This window comes from Schistocerca americana, chromosome 1 (assembly GCF_021461395.2).
Source record: "Schistocerca americana isolate TAMUIC-IGC-003095 chromosome 1, iqSchAmer2.1, whole genome shotgun sequence".
Taxonomy (NCBI): Eukaryota; Metazoa; Arthropoda; class Insecta; order Orthoptera; family Acrididae; genus Schistocerca; species Schistocerca americana.
The window spans coordinates 799103068-799124487 of record NC_060119.1 but is presented as its reverse complement, the minus strand read 5'-3'; the positions used below and the strand labels follow the sequence as shown (position 1 = coordinate 799124487).

The window sequence follows — 21420 nt, the reverse complement described above, 5'->3', positions numbered from 1 at the left end:
TCAGCCTAATGTCCCATTGCTGAAAATCTTATTGAGTATTTGGTGATAAATGCTCAAGAAATGTACACAACACCCCAATTTATGTTGCATTTTGTCACACTTTTATTTGCCCCAATGTTCCTGTTGTTGGGATGACCAATTGTTGAGCTTTGTGTTGTTTATGCATTAGTAGGATCAGTGCAAATAACCAAGAGTGCAGTGGCAGAGTTACTCACATAGATTGTACAGTCATTGAAGGAAAGGTTAATAAAACAGTATCCAAATCAAACAATGAAAAATCCAGGATGGTATGTAACAATATTATGAAAAGGAAAACTGCTGCTCACCATATAGCGAAGGTGCTGAGTCGCAGATAGGCGCAACAAAAAGACTGTCACAAATAAAGCTTTTGGCCAGTAAGGCCTTCGTGACACACGTGCGACTCTCTCTCTCTCTCTCTCTCTCTCTCTCTCTCTCTCTCTCTCTCTCTCTCTCTCTCTCTCTCTCACACACACACACACACACACACACACACACGACTGCAGTCTCGGGCAACTAGCCTCAGGATGGATTGTACATCAGTTTGTATTACAGGGATTTTCTCTTGATGGCAGATGCTGTATGTTGATGTGTCATACAGCTGGTGTAGACCCTCATTTATATACTTCTGTCAGTCAAGTAACACAGTGGTAGATTCCATGCCTGCAGCGAGGATAATGATGGAGTTATCAGGTTTTAGGGAATAAAGAGATTGGAGTTCCTGCAGAGGACAGGTTGTAGGGACCTGAGGAAGGGCTGTCAAATAATGTTGGATGTTAGAAATTCTTGGAGGACTTGTAAGGGATGATTTTAAAGTAGTGATGGTGGATCAATTTGGTTTCGTGGTCTGAACTGTTCAAGGGAAGGTTCAATGTCAGGTTTGCTGTTGGCAAGTTTTGGGATTATGTTGCAAATTGGTACTTCCAGTTAACATTAGTGTGAAGGAAAGTAGATCCTTCACCAAAGCAGCATGATTAAGTGCAGATTTAGGGCTGAAAGTGAGAGCCTTGCATAATACAGATAATTCAGGAAGGGTGAGAGGGTTTGATGAGAAGTTGAGAACACTATGCTGTTCTGACTGGTTTGTATGATCATCAGTTATCATTACTTTGGGAAGCAAGGATGAAGACTGCGGGATGTTAAGAAGGTTGGCCAAGCTTGATTTGTTGGAGGGGAATGGTGTGATTGTTTTGAGAGCTGGATGAGAACAGAAAGGGAAATGCTACAGTAGTTATAGCTTTTTGAAGTGAAGTGTGACCTGTTGTTCCAGTTTGAAGTTTTCTTGGTGGACGATAGCATCCATGGAAAGATGAGGGGCAGATAATACTGCAGTATTTTATAGGAGAGAAGTCTTGTTGAGCGGAAATTGGCAGATATGGCATATAGGTCACAGATTAGCCATGTAAGTGCAATAGATTGCTGTATTTAAAACTGGAAAATGGACTGTAGAGTTGGAGTACAGCCAGAGAAAGGGATTTCAGTGTTAAGCCTTTGGGGGTAACATCCAAGGACAAGCAACTTTCAAGAAACAGAATGTGGGCTCTTAGTTTTGATCATCCAAAAGCATGTTTCTGAAAGGACCGAATGTAATATGTGATGGGATCCATCCTGGCAAGAGAGGAGGGTCTGGAGTGTTAGAGATGGAGTGAGTGGCAAATGAAGCTGAGAAGCAGGGTGGGGGAGAGAAGAAAGGGGAAAAAAGCAAGGAAAACAGCGGAAAAATTTGTGTGAAAAATCATGAGAACATACATTCGTTAACAAGAGGTAATGAGTGGGGGAGAATTTCCCACCAGAAAAATGGACTGTGTGAAACAAAAAAATTGCAAGTAATGAAAAAGACAAAATTTTAGAAACAAGGCAAACAGAAAGAGGAAGTCATCAGAGAAAACTTACTCCACTGTGTTCAGCACATAAAGAATGCAGGAGATGCAGTAAAAGTCAGTCAGTGCAGTTTGGAAAAAGACAAACACACAAAAACGTGAAAGAATTGCATAGACACAAGATAAGTGGAGGATGGGAATGAAAATTGCTGCCAAATTTACAAATAAGTTGGCAAAAGACATTTGGGAGAAGGCTCTGCAATGTAGTGAACTGTAAACAAAGTGTTATAAGTGAATTCATAAATAACTATAGGCACATCTAAATGCATTGAAATCAATATTAGAAAAGATCGATGGGAAATTTGTTGGTTAATATAGGCAGTACAGACATAAACAGGCGAACTACCATTTAAGGTTGAAAACATGACAATTTGAACAAGGTAGATGACAACTAAGACTCATAAGGGGTTTACATAAGAAAGAATGATGACCACATGGGCTAATATATCAAATAAAGTAATCAATTTTTGAAAATATGTAATGTAATTGGATGGATAAATTTAATCGCCATGCAGCGATAGGAAAACATATGTATAAAAAGGTATTGAGAAACTTTGAGAGCAAATGGCTCCTTGTTCTGGCGAAGGATTGAAGGGGAAGGAAGAGGGATGTAGGAAAATGACTAAGGCGGTTTAGGTGAGTTCAGAACAATCGCCCAGTATTCCTGGTCAGCGGGGACATAACTGTCCTGGATGACTTTTCCAAACACTCCACATGTCCTAAACCTCAACAGTCCTTTTCATACATCCTTCTTCCTTCCCCTTCAACCCTTCTGCCAGAAGAAGGAACCATTGGCTCCAAAAGTTTTTTAATTCCACTTGGTGAGTGGATTTAATATCTATCCAATTACAATATATATTTTCAAAAATTGATTATTTTTGTTGAAAGAATAAGATTTGTAATGTAATTCATCAACCATCTCACTCTGTAACCTGAAAAAATCATGGCTGACACTTTTACTGCTAATAAACAAACATTGTGTTTGACCTTGCGTGGTGCAACCGTTTTGAAGTAATTCTAGTACAGTGACTGGAAAACCAGTTTTGCTGCTTATGTATTCAAGCAGTATATCGGTTAGCCTTACAAGGTTGAGTAACTTCCTTTCAGACCTCTCCAAGAGAGAGAAAAAAAAACAATAATAATTGAAGTTAATGCTGGGAATCGAACCCAGGAAATCAGCATTATTAGATCTGCTAATCAATAGGCTAAGCAGTCAACTTCTGTATCTTTTGTTCTCCTCTACCAACTTGCCTTTGTGACACCAGAACACTTGAAATGCCCTTGGTATGTAATGAATGGCTACTAGAGGAGACATACTGTAATGAAGAACAGAACTGAAAATAAAATAAAATCGGTGAACAAAGGTTTGAACAAAAAGGAGACGTTATAATCCCTGACTGAAATAGCAGATGATGAATCAACAGTCACTGCTGTTGAAAATATGGTAGTTCTGTGGATACTGCTAGCAAAGCTTCACGAACGACTAATGTGAGAAATATTGTATGTTGTGTTTCTGTTCTTATTCTAAATGTACACTTTACTCAGTGGCACTTAGAGACTTGTAGCATGTCACAGTGCATCACTTACAAGAGGACCAGAGTGTATGCAATTTGTACCACCTCTCTCTGCATTCGGTTGTAAACATGACAATGCTGCCACCAGGGCCTGGTTACCAGTTTGGTTTTGCCAAGTAATACCAGTTATGCTCTTCTTCCCGTTCCATATTTTTCTTCCGTCTTCCATTCACGTAGCATTATGCAAAAGACACATCTCAAAATATGCATCCCCCCCCCCCCCCCTGCCAAATTGCTGCTTTTGTGGAGGATATTGATGTAAATAGATTTTCTCTCATAAGCTTCTTTCAACATTCTTGGTTTATTATTTAATTGGTACATTTTATTTCCTGTCCCTTCAAAGCATTACATCTCAAAGCCCTCTAAATATTTTCTGCCCTATCTCTCTCTCTCTCTCTTTTTCTCTTTCTTTCTCCATCAGTCAGTCAATCTATCTGTCCTCTGCACCCCACATCCTGAAAAGGATATTTCATTGTGTACTACAGAACACAAGTCTTGTAAAGTTCACTCGCTCATTAGGCATACTTGCCACCTTTTGCTTCTTTCTATGCATAATAACTAGTGTGTTTGAAATACAATATCTGTATAGTGTGTGTTGCTGTTGAGTACTCTCTTCTGAACACATTTTGCATTGCATTAATAGATAAACAACTCAAAGACTACTGCAAACAAAACTTTCTTAGACTAGTACAATATGATCTTTCCGTCAAATGGAAACTTGATTGGTTTCCACTTATTTCAATGTACTTATTGGTGCGCATAGCATTTTTAAAGACAAAGATGTTTCTAACTTGATGAATAATTTTTTTCCTCTACGAGCATAAAATTAACTACTTCAGTTACATAAACTGAAATAAACAGCAACCAGTTGCATAAAAGAATAGGTTTCAGGCACTTGGCACCCTTATTTGGAAGGTTATACCTATTGCATTATTTGTGAGTGTTAGCAAGAAGATGCATACAGCAAAATGCAATGGTCATGTGGTTCATAGGCCTGCACAAAAATGGTGTATACAGGCACTATGAACCACGTGACCACGGCATTTTGCTGTATGTGTCTTATTGTTGACATACACAAATAATGTTATACCTATAACCTTCTGAAGAAGGGCACAAGTGCCCGAAACCAGTTAATTAATTAAATTTCTTTTATGCAACTGGTTGCTGATTATTTCGATTTATACAACTACAATTGCTGAAGATGAGTAAAATATTTCAGCGATGTATTTATGAACTTTGTTACTCCACCTAAAGAACGTTATAAGCTTATAGTCATTATGACTGTTGTTCTTTTCATTGTTTAAGCCAGACATTTTCATTACTTTTTTTTAGTTGTGTATTTTGTGTGTTTTCTTTTGAAATATCTTGTATTTTACATTATATCTTAATTTTACATTATAGCTTACCTTCTACATTAATCCATTGTATTTTTGCAGACATTCCATCCTGAAACTACAGATATATATGATAAGAAGAACATGCCAAGAGTGATCTACTGTGTGCATGCTCTCAGTACCCATCTTTTTAAATCAGGGAAAGCACCTCTTGTGCAAGATCTATATGGGAAAGCAGAATTCACAGGTGTGTGCTGTGTTCAGTCCGAATACCAATGAAACCAAACACACTTTATTTTATGTTACAGGTGTCACATTTTGCTGGTTGTTAAACATAGCTATTTTCTCCTGCTCCATTGTTTTCTTAGTAACTCAGAAAACATATTGGAGCATTTTCTTTTGTTACAACTAAAGTAGTGTTCTCTTTGTTTTTTCAATTATATCAGTTTGTGTGGTGTTCTGTTACGATTAGTTCTAAATTTTTTTGTTCATATATTTGTCCCTCTTACAAAAGTTTCAGTCCATTGTTAAATGCGCCCAACCATTTATGGCCTGTAATATTATTTGTAGATTTTTCTATGGATACTCTTTCACCAGTCTTTGTCTATTCTTTTGACTGCTATTTTGATTCTTGTGTGTAATGATGTGTCCAGGTTTCGTCAACAGTCACAGATCAGTGCAAAAAGTCTTACGGGGTGCAATTAATCGACCACACATTATGTTGAAATGTTGTACTGGGTGTGCTTTTGGTAGTCTGTGAGCAATTGCGGCACCTACCTTGCACACAGCAGAGCCAAATCTCTGGGCAACATATTATGCATTCACTCAGTTGAGGTGCCTACAGTACCAGCAATTGCACAATTTTTGTTCAATGGTCTTGCATTACTGTATCATAAATTTCGTCACTGGTTTCCTTTGTGGTGACCTCAATTGGATGCCTGGAGCGCACTTCATCTTCAGTGCTTGTCTGATTAGGTTTAAATTCATTAATCCAAAAGTAAATGGCCTTCAATGATGGTGCAGAGCCTGCGTAAAAGTAATCCAGTTCTGTTTTGATTTGTGTGGCGGTCCAACCCTGTAAATGAAAATATTTAGTAATAGCAAGAAACTCAGTTTTCCCTGTTTTCAATCACAGTTTACACCCTGACCAATTCAGATGGCTGTCAACAATGAACTACATGCTGTACATTGTTGAAATTCTTTATATAATCCTTGTAATAATCAAGCTTACCAACCATGAAGGTGCAACAAAAATGTTCCATTTGTTCATGGAGATTTATTAGCCTTATCAAACCACCCTCATAGTTTCCAAAATAACTTTGAAACACTAAGTTGTGCATTAAGTAAAATTCTCAGGTGTATTTGCTCAAATAGTATTCATTAGTCTCCTTACATTAACCACATAAAGATTTTGTATTTCTCATGCAAGTTTCTAACTTTTTGAAGGTCTGTGAACAGCTAAGCTAACTAAGATTCATACAAAATCTTTCAGAAATTGTTAATTCATTACGATGTAATTCTGATGTTTAACATTGACTAATACAAAGTTTGTGGAGGCCTTGAAACTATTGATGAATGGTACCCCTAGGGCACTCTCTGCATGGGCGGAAATATGCTGTACAGGTGACTTGGTGCCCAGTATGTAAGGCCTCCACTTTTTGCAGATGTCCCATCATTGTGCCCAATGTTTTTACTTGAAACAAACCATTCAAAACATGAATGAATACAATTGAATCTCACAAAGTTAGTGCATAAATAAATACATCCATTGATTCCTGTTATTAATATTTGCCCTAATCAAAGTATGAGTCTTCCAGTGATCATCTATCACTGGTAGAACCATTTGTAAGAATTGCTGCAAGAGGACTGTCAGCATTATATGAGAATTATTTTCACTTTAGAATGTTGGTTTAATTGAAGTGAATATGTTGCTGGTACAGACTTTTTTTAAAAAAATTATCTCATAGAGCAATCAAGTTGCAATAAATTACTTTGGCATGGTCAGATGAGTCCTGATTTCATTTGGTAAGAACTGATGGTGGGGTTCAATAGTGGTGCAGACCCACTTAAGCCACAGACCCAGTTTGTCAACAAAGGCACTGTGCAAGCTGGTAGTGGCTTGATAATGGTGTGGGCTGTGTTTAGTGAGATTGGACTGCTTCCTCTGATCGAACCTGGTCCAACTGAATTGATCATCAATTGGAAATGGTTGTTTGGATACTTGGAGGCCTGTTATAACCATCCATGGACTTTATGTTCCAAAACAACAATGAAATTTTCATAGATGACAATGTGCCATGTCACTGGGTCCCATTTGTTTACGACTGGTTTGAAGAACATTCCGGACAGCTCCAGCTAACAATTTGGCCACCCAGGTCACCACACATTGTACATTTTTGGGACACAATTGAAAGATCAGTTCGTGAACAATATCCTGCACTGGCAACACTTTCACAATTATGGATGGCTATTGAGGCAGCATCGCTCAGTATTCCTCGATAGGATGTCCAGCAACTTTTTGAGTCCAAGCCACATCAAGTTACTGCACTAACCCCATTTGCAACCATAGTGAAAGGAGGTCTGACGTGATGTTAGGAGGTATCTCATGACTTCTATCGCCTCAGGGTATATCCTACGTTGTTCATAATGGCAGTCTGTTGTTTATCTATAGTTATGTACATTGGTGTCCATCTAATTTAAATTTTATGAAATGAAATCATTTTCTGTTGACATGCCACTTAACCCACGGGAACGTGTGATGTGTGAGGTCTCCTTTGCTTTCGTATTCGATTGTTGTCCATTTCCGCGCTGGTAGTAGTGGGAGGGAGGGGGGGTGGGAGGGGGTGTCTGCTGATGTGGTCTGCAGTTGTGTAACAACTTTTCTCTCTGAACTCAGCATTTAATCAACATGTGTGCTTGTTATTGTCACAAAGCTGTGTCATGTGATGCACGTATCCTGGTAATTCCACTACTATCTCTCTTCTCTACACTGTTTCCTTTTTAGAGCTGATGTGAAATAATGCATGATGTATTTTTTCAGTGACTGTTCTTTTTTAGTGCTGAAACTTACGATCAGGTCATTTCCTGTTATGTTGTTGTTGTCGTCGTTTTCTTCTTCTTCCTCTTCTTCTTCTTCTTCTTCTTCTTCTTCTTCCTCTTCCTCTTCTTCAGTCCAGACACAGGTTTAATGCAGCTCTCCATGCTACTCTATCCTGTGCAAGCTTCTTCATCTCCGAGTAACTACTGCAACCTACATCCTTCTGGATCTGCTTAGTGTATTCATCTCTTGGTCTGCCTCTATGATTTTTACCCTCCACACTTCCCTCTAGTACTTGATGCCTCAGAATGGGTCCTACCAACCAATCCTTTGTTTTAGTCAGGTTGTGCCACAAATTCCTCTTCTCCCCAATTCTATTCAGTACCTGCTCATGTGTTGCTACCCATCTAATCTTCAGCATTCTTCTGTAGCACTAAATTTCGAAAGCTTCTATTCTCATCTTGTGTTAACTATTTATCGTCCATGTTTCACTTCTGTACATGGCTATACTCCAAACAAATACTTTCAGTAAAGACTTCCTGACACTTAAATCTATACATGATGTTAAAAAATTTCTCTTCTTCAGAAACGCCTTCCTTACCATACCCAGTCTACACTTTATATCCTCTCTACTTTGACCATCATCAGTTATTTTGCTCCCCAAGTAGCAAAACTTGTATGCTACTTTAAGTGCCCCATTTCCTAATCTAATTCCCTTAGCATCACCTGACTTAATTCAACTACATTCCATATTAAATATATTTTTCCCACATGGAATGTTTCCCTCTAATATATATATATATATAACCTGGTACAGAAGCAAATAACCAGAGCCACTTCCTCATCCTCTCAAACCCAGAACCTCCCACAGAAGAACCACAAAAGTGCCCCACTTGTGACAGGATACTTTCCGGGACTGGATCAGATTCTGAATGTGGCTCTCCAGCAGGGATACGACTTCCTAAAATCCTGCCCAGAAATGAGATCCATCCTTCATGAAATCCTCCCCACTCCACCAAGAGTGTATTTCCGCCGTCCACCTAACCTTCGTAACCTCTTAGTTCATCCCTATGAAATCCCCAAACCACCTTCCCTTTCCTCTGGCTCCTACCCTTGTAACTGCCCCCGGTGTAAAACCTGTCCCATGCACCCTGCCACCACCACCTACTCCAGTCCTGTAACCCGGAAGGTGTACACGATCAAAGGCAGAGCCTCGTGTGAAAGCATCCACGTGATCTACCAACTGACCTGCCTACAATGTGACGCATTCTATGTGGGAATGACCAGCAACAAACTGTCCATTCGCATGAATGGATACAGGCAGACAGTGTTTGTTGGTAATGAGGATCACCCTGTGGCTAAACATGCCTTGGTGCACGGCCAGCACATCTTGGCACAGTGTTACACTGTCCGGGTTATCTGGATACTTCCCACTAACACCAACCTATCCGAACACCGGAGATGGGAACTTGCTCTTCAATATATCCTCTCTTCTCGTTATCCACCAGGCCTCAATCTCCGCTAATTTCAAGTTGCCGCCACTCATACCTCACCTGTCATTCAACAACATCTTTGCCTCTGCACTTCTGCCTCGACTGACATCTCTGCCCAAACTCTTTGTCTTTAAATATGTCTGTATATGTGTGGTTGGATATGTGTGTGTGTGCGAGTGTATACCCGTCCTTTTTTTCCCCTAAGGTAAGTCTTTCCGCTCCCGGGATTGGAATGACTCCTTACCCTCTCCCTTAAAACCCACATCCTTTCGTCTTTCCCTCTCCTTCCCTCTTTCCTGATGAGGCAACAGTTTGTTGCGAAAGCTTGAATTTTGTGTGTATGTTTGTGTTTGTTTGTGTGTCTGTCGACCTGCCAGCACTTTCATTTGGTAAGTCACATCATCTTTGTTTTTAGATATATATTTCCTACGTGGAATGTTTCCCTCTATTATATATATAGTGAACAGGGGTCAACAAGAGGTTCACAAACTTACATCACTTACTGCCCGAACCACCCATTTCTGAGCCAAAAACATCCTTTCAAATTTGGAAGAGTTACCCCAAAACATAATACCATATGACATAAGTGAATGAAAATAAGCAAAGTAGACTAATTTTTGTGTTGAACAATCACTTACTTCAGATACTGTTATAATAGTAAAAATGGCAGTATTAAGTCTTTGAACAAGATCCTGAATCTGGGCTTTCCAGACAGTTTACTGTCTATCTGAACACCTAGAAATTTGAACTGTTCAATTTCACTAATCATATGCCCATTCTGTGAAATTAAAACTTCAGGTTTTGTGGACTTGTGCATTAGAAATTGCAAAAACGGAGTCTTACTGTGATTAAGCATTAGTTTATTTTCTAGAAGCCATGAACTTACATCATGAACTGAGCCAGTGTTGCACACAACATCCTTCACTACCAAGCTAGTGTCATCAGCAAACAGAAATAATTTAGTGTTACCCTTAATGCTGGAGGGCACATCATTTATATAAATAAGGAACAGGAGTGGTCCCAGCGCTGATCCCTGGAGCAGATCTCATTTGACTGTACTCCACTCACACCCCACATCACAGCCATTCTCAACACTGTAAACTTTTGCTGTCTCTGGCTAAAGTAAGAGGTGAACCAATTGTGAGCTACTCGCTGTATTCCGTAATGGTCCAACTTCTGGAGCAATATTTTGTGATCAACACAATCAAATGCCTTAGTTAAATCAAAAAATATGCCTAGTGTTTGAAACATTTTGTTTAACGCATGCATTGCCTCACAGAGAAAAGAGAATATAGCATTTTCAGTTGTTAAACGACTTCTGAAGCTGAACTGTACATTTGATAGCAAATTGTCTGACATGTAATACACAGCCTTTTCAATAACTTTAGCAAACACTGATGGCATAGAAATAGGTCTAAAATTGTCTGCATTGTCCCTTTCTCTCTTTCTATAAAGCGGCTTTACTACTGAGTACTTTAATCGTTCAGGGAACTGATCATTCCTAAAGGAAACATTACAAATATGGCTAAGTACAGGGCTAACATGTGCAGCACAGTGCTTGAACCAATTATATCCCAGAATTAATTTTTTCTTAGGTTTTGATAAAATTTCAGATCCACCACCCACATGGGTTTATAATCACATTATGAATGTTAATTTATGATGGTGGCCTTAAAATTTTTTTTTTTTTTTTTTTTTAACATATGATATATCATATGAGTGCATAGTAAGGGGTAAAATTATTGAGGTATGATATATCATACAGTGGGCAGTAAGGAGTAAGATTCCTTACGCAATTTTATCACAAGTAATATGCCGAATTTTCGTGCTTATCATTCATTACATGAATAAATCAAGAAAAAGTACAATAATAATTTACAGGTATTGTAATGTTCATTTTATTTATATTTTAAGGTTACATTATTTATTTATACATTAAGTATATATGGCAAATTCATATAGTAGACCCAACAAAATAACTGTACTGCATTGCATGAATAAAGCAAGACATTGCAATAATATAGGACAAATGATAAAAATATTTTATTAGACCACTTAGTCTTCTTAGCACTGGTGATACAAAATGAAACAATGCTTTGGACGGAGTCCCACATTGCATTTTACACAGTGAAATTATGTGCATTTACCACACTGTCCACATCTTATTTGTGTGCTCTGCTCATCAATCATGTGTCCAGCATTATCAAATCTTACATCTTCTTGCACCTGTGACAGAAATCTTGGCCTCACACCTCTTGGTTTTTCTGTGTTGGATGAAGTCAGAATTGAAAAATAATGCGTCTGACAAAATCCTTTAAGCTTACATTGCTATTTAGCTGCTGGTATAGGATCCACATATTCACAACAGCACCATTTAGGCAGAACCTGATCATTGCCCAGTACCATTTCTGTGATATTATTTGAATGCAGTATACACTTCATAGATTTCCAAAAAGATCTACCCTCCCATGTGTTGATTATATTCCTGTACAAGGGAAGGCTGTGGTATGGAAACTTTCTTTCTTTATTCTCTGTTCCACCTCAAGCGTGTACTTTCACCTAATATATCTTTATCCACTACATTTGTCCCCAGAGTCGCTTGACTATTGTCATTCCATCTTACAAGTGCAATAAAATTCTCTGTATTACATAACACATGAGTAGTACCTCAGGGTGCCTTCTTTATATTTGGCATGTGTGCCTACTCCAAACAGTCATTTCTCAGGGTTCCTATGCATTTGATTCCATTTGAAGTAAGCGATTCAAGTAGAGTCAAAGAGTTAAAGCAATTATCAATGTACACTGTGCTGTTCTGACTGATGTAGCCCACACAGAGCTTTTCAACTACAGGATGTCCCATTGGCTTATGGGGATCTCTTTGACTTGCTCCAACATATGGCTGTATGGCTCACATTTGATGACCTATCCATTAGATTTAGCTAAAGACCCCATTTGAAACCATAGTGAATTGGCTTGCCTCTTATAAACTGTTTCATAAAGTGGTGGCCATAAGAAGGCTGCATGGCCTCATCCAAGGAGAATTTTGACCCTAGAGGCTCTATGATGTCTTGAAATTTCTTATTTAAATGTGAAATTAATGACCAAACCTTGTAAACCTTATGTTCTTTTTCAATGCTGTCATTTTCATTGAAGTTGAAGTTTCTGCGAATTTCATTAAAATTATTTCTGGAGATAGAATTCGAAACAATGGCATTGTTTGTGTCAGGTCTGGTCTCCCAGTACATACATAAATGCATGACCGTACAATATCCAGATTACAGCAAAATAGCGATTTATTGAAGATGTCATTATGACTTATCTGTATGTTGTGTCCCTTTTGAGCAGCTTATTTGTATGTCGTGTCCTTTTTGAGCAGCATATTTTACTGTCTCTCTCATCAGAATCTCAATCAAATCAGCATCAAGAATTCTACAAAAAAGATCTATTAGAGTCGAGTTTGATGTGCAGAGATGTTCTATTATATCAGGTGTAGGATCACGAGATACCTCAAAATTTTGTGACGAGCCTGGTCTTTCTTCTATCCAGTGTCTTGCTTTCCCAAATCGGAATCGCGATCGTGATTTGGAAGAGTAGGGATTTTCCTCTTGGATGGATAAAGATGTAACATTTTCAACAAGGCTGTCAGTATTTACTGATCTTATCTCAGCAGTTTGTCCCAGAACCTTCTTCCCTAAACCAGCAACAGTGGCAGGTTGTCTTTTTGCATCACTACCTGCATCATCTTTATCAGTGTCCTAACCAACATTTGCTGGAACAAGTACAAATTCAAGCTCTTGACATGTAGCAAATATGTCAGACGAAGTTTCATCATCTCTTTCTGTGGATATTTAGAACCTCTTCTAAGTCCCTCTCCTTTTCCATATTATATCTGAAGTAAATCAGACCAACTGCAAGAAAACGACCCCTTACTGGCCACTGTATGATCTTTCATACGTAAAGATGTAAGCCAGTACCACAACAAAGCAAGTAAAGTACTCTTCCAATTTGTGCTTATATATTGCATTTAAGTATTCAAATTACTAATATGTGATAATAATGCGAAATTATGAACCTGCACATCATAATTTTACTTTCCGCCTGTCCATGACTAGAAGCAGCAAAGTCAATAGCACTAGAAATGATTTCCACCAGGAAATAAACAATCCTGATCTCCACTGCTACTGTTAGTTTCAACAATGTACTTTCAAACTAACAATAAAACATAAAAGAAATATTTCAGTTGTTGACAAAGAGATTCTGAAAACAAATATGCCTGAGAGGAGCAAGAGTATGATAAATCATACGATGGGATGCAGTGGATATTTCAGGTATCAATCTCAGAAAGGCATTTACCAAGAGTGTTATATGATTCCCTTTAGAAACTAAATTTTTATTTAATTCACCAGCAATGCTCAGAAAAGATTGTTAAATACTGTAAATATATCTGATTTATCAGTAAAAAATATTTTTACTACAAACTCACTTTATATAGTCAACCTTGTGCTGCTGAACACACACTTCCTTCACAACTGACCATATTGTTTTAGTTTAATCTTGTGAATTAGCTATTCTATTTCTGTACCACATACTCTTTACCTTCCTAATAACATTCTTAAGCACCTTACAGTACTTTTTGTAATAGGCTACTGTAGCTTGATTGTGACTACTTCTAACATTTTGATATATTCCCCATTTCTTTCTACGTGATATCTTTTCCCCATTAGTCAGCCACCCAGGCTGCCTTTTACTGCTAGTACCCCGCTTAGAATGCTCTAATGGAAAGCAGCTCTCAAAGAGCATGGGAAATGTGTTAAGGAAAGCCTTATATTTGTCGTCTATTTTATCAGCACTATAAACGTCCTGCCACTCTTGTTCCTTGACGAGGTTTAAAAAACTCTCTGTTGCCATTGGATTTACTTTCGTACGTAGTTTGTAATTGTATGTGACATTTGTTTGAGTACAAAAGCCTATTAGTATTAAAATTTGTGCATCGTAGTCTGTAAAGCCATTCACGCTTTTACTAACAGAATGCCCATCTAGTAATGAAGCATGAATAAAAATATTGGACATGGCTGTGCTACTGTTCTTGTGCACCCTAGTTGGAAAAAAAAAAACCACAGTCTGAATCAGATCATGTGAATTTAGGAGATATACCAACATCCTTTTTGTTGCACAATCATATACAAAATTAATATTGAAGTCACTACTTATAACTAATTTCTGGTACTTCCTATAAAGTGAATCAAAAACCCTTTCTAGCTTGAGCAGAAATGCTCTGAAGACAGTGTTAGGGGACCTATAAACAACAAAAATTAGAAGTTTAGTTTCACGAAATTCAACTGCTCCTGCACAACATTCAAATATCTGTTCAATAAATGGCCACTCCCACACTCTGCAAGGAACTCCTTGAAAAACAGCCAGCTAATGTGTATCCTGGTAAAGGAAGCCTCTGAATTGTCAAATTATTTAAGTAGTGCTGTGATATACCAATAATTTCAGAATCAACATCTATAAGCAGTTCACTAACTTTACGTCTTATACCTCTTACATTTTGATGAAATATGCTAATTCCCTCTCTACTTGAAAACATGACGTCCTCTGAAGGCGAGTCTTAGTTAGAGGGACATCCTTTAAGTAGGTGTACTTACCAGCTGCCTTCAACCTAAAAAAAAGGTGGAGCTTTAAACCAACTACTACAGGAATTTTTCCATGAGTGATCCCACCACTACCCACTACACTGTCATCTATTACCTTTATCAGACTCCTCTTCCCATACCTACTGAGGTGCAGGCCATGCCTAGTGAAACCCGATCTGCTAATAGACTCAGCTGGCACCACTGCAATGTGGCCCATGCCTTCTGCCATCAGTGCCCCTCCAGCCCCATGTTGACACATCTAACAGCTGCATTAAGATGAGGCCAATCGTGATGCCGAAACAGTTGCACGAAATGCACATTAGTGCCTCCAGTTTGAGTAGCTATCAGTACCAGGGCACCAACTACATCATATTCCCCATCCTTATCAAGACTATTCCCTGATCCACCCACTGTCATTACCTGATCCTCCTTCATAAAATTCCTACATAGCTCCCCAATGCTGTCAGACACCTGAGCCAATCCTGCTTCACAATGCTTGCGACCTGATACTCCCTCCCCAACACTTCCTGCAACTGCTGGCCCACACCTCTACTGTGTGAGCTATCTAGCAGCAGAACCTCCTTCTTTCTCCTTTGACACTGCAGCTGACCTAGGGCTCCTAACTGTTGAGGACTTCTCCATGTTTCCTACACCAACAGCTACAAGAGGCTCCTCTCCACTCAACTCTGACAGTTGGTCAAATCTATTGCGTATACGCAAAGTACAACTATGTCCTCCTCCTAGCTGTCTTCCTGCCAGTTCACATTCCCCAGCATCCTTTACCCTCCTCAGCCTACCTAGTTTCTCCTTTGAATACTGTAACTGCCCCTGAAGGGCACAGATCTTACACTCCTGCTCCTCTATCAACTTATTTCTACTATAGATTCTGCATTCCCAGGAGAGGATCTCACTAGAATGCCCACTTGCTTCCCCACAGCATTCCCCCCAATGAAAATACTTTGGACAAACCCCACACCATAACCCACTACACAAAAACCTACTACAGAGCCCACACTTCTCACTCATGGTAAAATTTTACAGTTACTGAAAAAACTAAATGTCTATGTTACCTAAGTTCAGTTACACCAGTAGAACTATTTATAGAACTAACAGCAGCAGTCTCGAAATTCTCTTTCTACTAAGAAAGCGACAACTTTTATCAATACTACTAAACCACAACTAATACCAGTACCAACAAAACTTCACAAAATTTACTAGCTGAAACCAAAAGTTCAAGTGGTCACTGGAACCCTCAACAAAGTTAAAACAGTGAATGAAAATTTTACTGAGATATTTCATTAGAAACAATAAGAAACATCAGCTGAAAACTAAAGCACGAAATTCACTAAATGAGTTCAATGAACAGAAAACTCTAAAAAATATAGCAAGCGAACGTTTCCAAAAGTTTATTAAATTGGTGTCCCGCCACAAACAGCACGAAACACCATTGGATACTATTAAATTTAATAACTGTATAACAGTGCACAAACAGCTTTGTCAGTACTTAGAGGTTTATAAATGCTACAGCTGCAACCACACACCGCAAAATGTAAACACACTACTGAGGTGCGAGGCTTGGATAAATGACGTAATCACACTCACAAATAACAAACCACTCGAGTCTGTAACACAGGAAGTGAGACTGAGATTAATGAAAATCCACTAATAAGTTACTTTTACAGCAAATATGAACACAAATAAACTTTAAAATAAGTAACTGAAGACTAAAACCGTGTAACATATTGACGAGCAATTTCAGCAGCAGTCAAGCACATATGATGTCAAAATTTCAGCTCCTTCTCTCCCATCTGCTTTTGTTCTCCTCAACCCTGTGTGCTACCTTCCTGAATGTTGACCTGTTCCTCTCTGGTGGCTCCATCAGGACCCCTGTCCATATTAAACTCTTCGGTCACCAACTGAACATACATTTCGAAAGCTGTCATCCCTTCCATCTCAAGAAATCTCTTCCATACAGCCTGGCCACCTGGGGATGGCATAATTACAGTGACAAGAACTCCCTAGCCCAGGCCAAGGCCTTCACAGACGTGCACTATCCCACAGATATAGTCTGCAAGCAGCATTGCCCAATACCACCTTGGACTGGAACTACTGAACCACGTAATTCATCTGGATAGAAGAAAGACTACACTCATCATAACATTTTGAGGTATCTCGTGATCCTACAGCTGATATAATAGAACATCTCTGATGCCCTGAAATGAGGGACATCTTACCCAAGATCTTTACTGCCCCTCCTAAAGTGGTGTTCTGTCATCCACCCAACCTCAACAACATCCTAGTCCATCACTATAACACTCCCAGTCCGAACCCCTTGCCACAAGAGTCATATCTCTGTAGAAGTTTCTGGTGCAAGACCTGCCCAATGCACCCACCAGCATTTCCTATTATAGTCCTTTCACCTTCTTACCCTACACCATCAAAGGTCGGGCTACCTCTGAAAGCAGCAGTGTCATATATGAGCTCTACTGCAATCATTGCACAGCTTTTTTTGTTGGTATGACTACCAGCCAGCTGTCCCAGGATCAACGGTCACCACCAAACTGTGGCCAAGAGTAAAGTAGACTACCCTGTGGCATAACATGCAGCTTAATATAATGTGCTTGATTTCAAATGCTGTTTCACTTCTCAAGTCATCTGGAGCCTTCCCTCCACCACCAGGTTTTCTGAACTGTGCAGGTGGGAATTATCCTTGTAACGTATTCTCCGCTTCTGAAATTATCCCGGCCCCACCTATGGTAACATACTGTCCCCACACGCTCCACCCAACTGTTTCCACTTCCTCTCTGCCCACCTTTCCCTCTCCTCTCCTTTTTCACTCTGTTATCCCCATCAGCTTGTCCCACAGCCTCCCGACACTGTGCTTGTTAGAAGTCTATCCCTTGCACACTCTGCCAGACAGTGTTCCACTCTCCCCTTACCCGTACACTGCTGTCCTTTCTCCTTCACCCCACCCATACACTGCTATCCTTTCCCGTACCCCCACCCCTATGTGACAGTTGCATTCTGATCCGAGCTGCCGGAGTTGGGGATCACGTGTGCATGAAGTGTGCTTGCTTGAGTGAATGAATGGTTTGTGTTTATTTTTCGTTTTCTGACAGAGGCCATGGGTGAAAACTTATGTGTAAGTGTTTTTTAATCGTGCCTGTCTGGAACTTAACTTGTCATCTTTAAGCAACCAGCTACCTTTTCCTTACGTTGCTGGTATTCCAATCTGGAGTTTCCGTTGTTCGATTTTAAATTGTTTGCAGTTTTTCCTGAGTGTGAGTTGTTACAGGTGTGTGTTAAAATATCTTCACAGTTAGTGTGGGAAAGCCAAAAATGAATTTAAATTTGTCTGTAATTTCAATACTGTAATAAATTGATTGACATTAAATAAAATATAATGATTTAACAGCCTTATATCAGTGTAGACATATTACATCTTTGTAACAAGTCCAAAGTGCTACTATCTACATCTACATCTACATCTACATTGATACTCCGCAAGCCACCCAACGGTGTGTGGCGGAGGGCACTTTACGTGCCACTGTCATTACCTCCCTTTCCTGTTCCAGTCGCGTATGGTTCGCGGGAAGAACGACTGTCTGAAAGCCTCCGTGCGCGCTCTAATCTCTCTAATTTTACATTCGTGATCTCCTCGGGAGGTATAAGTAGGGGGAAGCAATATATTCGATACCTCATCCAGAAACGCACCCTCTCGAAACCTGGACAGCAAGCTACACCGCGATGCAGAGCACCTCTCTTGCAGAGTCTGCCACTTGAGTTTATTAAACATCTCCGTAACGCTATCACGGTTACCAAATAACCCTGTGACGAAACGCGCCGCTCTTCTTTGGATCTTCTCTATCTCCTCCGTCAACCCGACCTGGTACGGATCCCACACTGATGAGCAATACTCAAGTATAGGTCGAACGAGTGTTTTGTAAGCCACCTCCTTTGTTGATGGACTACATTTTCTAAGCACTCTCCCAATGAATCTCAACCTGGTACCCGCCTTACCAACAATTAATTTTATATGATCATTCCACTTCAAATCGTTCCGTACGCATACTCCCAGATATTTTACAGAAGTAACTGCTACCAGTGTTTGTTCCGCTATCATATAATCATACAATAAAGGATCCTTCTTTCTATGTATTCGCAATACATTACATTTGTCTATGTTAAGGGTCAGTTGCCACTCCCTGCACCAAGTGCCTATCCGCTGCAGATCTTCCTGTATTTCGCTACAATTTTCTAATGCAGCAACTTCTCTGTATACTATAGCATCATCCGCGAAAAGCCGCATGGAACTTCCGACACTATCTACTAAGTCATTTATATATATTGTGAAAAGCAATGGTCCCATAACACTCCCCTGTGGCACGCCAGAGGTTACTTTAACGTCTGTAGACGTCTCTCCATTGATAACAACATGCTGTGTTCTCTTTGCTAAAAACTCTTCAATCCAGCCACACAGCTGGTCTGATATTCCGTAGGCTCTTACTTTGTTTATCAGGCGACAGTGCGGAACTGTATCGAACGCCTTCCGGAAGTCAAGAAAAATAGCATCTACCTGGGAGCCTGTATCTAATATTCTCTGGGTCTCATGAACAAATAAGGCGAGTTGGGTCTCACACGATCGCTGTTTCCGGAATCCATGTTGATTCTTACATAGTAGATTCTGGGTTTCCAGAAATGACATGATACGCGAGCAAAAAACATGTTCTAAAATTCTACAAGAGATATAGGTCTATAGTTTTGCGCATCTGCTCGACGACCCTTCTTGAAGACTGGGACTATCTGTGCTCTTTTCCAATCATTTCGAACCCTCCGTTCCTCTAGAGACTTGCGGTACACGGCTGTTAGAAGGGGGGCAAGTTCTTTCGCGTACTCTGTGTAGAATCGAATTGGTATCCCGTCAGGTCCAGTGGACTTTCCTCTATTGAGTGATTCCAGTTGCTTTTCTATTCCTTGGACACTTATTTCGATGTCAGCCATTTTTTCGTTTGTGCGAGGATTTAGAGAAGGAACTGCAGTGCGGTCTTCCTCTGTGAAACAGCTTTGGACAAAGGTGTTTAGTATTTCAGCTTTACGCGTGTCATCCTCTGTTTCAATGCCATCATCATCCCGTAGTGTCTGGATATGCTGTTTCGAGCCACTTACTGATTTAACGTAAGACCAGAACTTCCTAGGATTTTCTGTCAAGTCGGTACATAGAATTTTACTTTCGAATTCAAGCACAAGGTGCTGCACTTACCAGTAAAATAAAGTTTGTTTTAATGTGTTTCCACTAGAACACCATTTTGAAATTAGACATAAACATTAACAAGACGTGTGTGAATAACATACATTTTTTTTTTTTTTTTTTTCAAAACAAAAAAGTCTTATTTTTAAATTTTCAAAATTAAAATAAATTTCATCTGGGAAAATTTGACACTATGATGAATATTGCCAATGAGGACATATTTTTTACTTCATAAGAAACTGAATAAAAAGGTACAAATTTTAGTTCTGTAAGTGAAGTAGTTTTTAAGAGATGGTGATTTTAAGGTTCCAAAATGTAACAAAGAAATGCATAATTATGGAAGATTCGAAAATTAATGACTCAAAGATGAAAGGTCCAAAAAATTTAATTTGAGGTTTTTCATGCAAACAACTCTGTTACTATAAGTGTACAAAAAGACTTCAAACTCTGAAACGTCAAAAATCAGACTATTGATTGATTTAATGTGGACTGGCCCAATCATATAAAAAAATTTCAAATTCTATGGAGTCATTCTGAGTTCCATAGTCATGAAATTTTTCACAGGTGAAAATGAGACTACAAAAACTATGTACTATGTCAATAATCCTGATCATGACGAAGTAGTTTGTAATCTCCTGTTAAAGGAAATGAAAGATTATGCTGAGGAGTGAGGAAGAGCTTCAGAAACAGACCAGACTGAGGACTCAGATGGTCAAGAGGATTCCATGCTGAATCATCCATGTGATGAAGACAGCAATTATTTTGTTGCTTTCAAGAAAAAGAAGGATGAAGTTATCGACAGCTGGTGATGGCAGAAACCACATTGCACCGGAAAAGAAGAAAACAAAATACGTTTAGTGGTGCAATAGGGGCTGTCACAGGTTCTGTCCATGAAGCAAGAACTCCTTTAAAATCTGGGACCATATTTTTGATGTTTCAATCATGCAGGTTATTGTGAAATATACAAATCAGTTCATTGAACAGTATCAGGGTTCAAATACCAGTGAGAAAGAGTCACTTGTTTTACTGATGTGACAGGGGTCAAGGCTCTAATTGTGTTGTTATATCTAGGCAGATGACTGCAAGCACACTTCCTCAACACACTAGATATGTGGCATACCAAAGACCCTTGTGTTGAAATATTCAGGATGTTTCTGCCGACATGTTTATGGTTTGATGAGAGATTGACAAGAGAGGAGT

At 39.2% G+C, this 21420-nt stretch overlaps 1 protein-coding gene across 1 annotated transcript in view; it reads left to right on the top strand.

Moving 5' to 3' along the window:
• The window catches only part of LOC124612604 (ras GTPase-activating-like protein IQGAP1), a 340604-nt gene that overhangs the window by 47256 nt on the left and 271928 nt on the right, over positions 1-21420 (top strand). The window contains exon 4 of the mRNA XM_047140897.1: positions 4909-5053. Within this exon, the coding sequence (XP_046996853.1) occupies positions 4909-5053 (145 nt within the window). The remainder of the gene's footprint in view (positions 1-4908; positions 5054-21420) is intronic.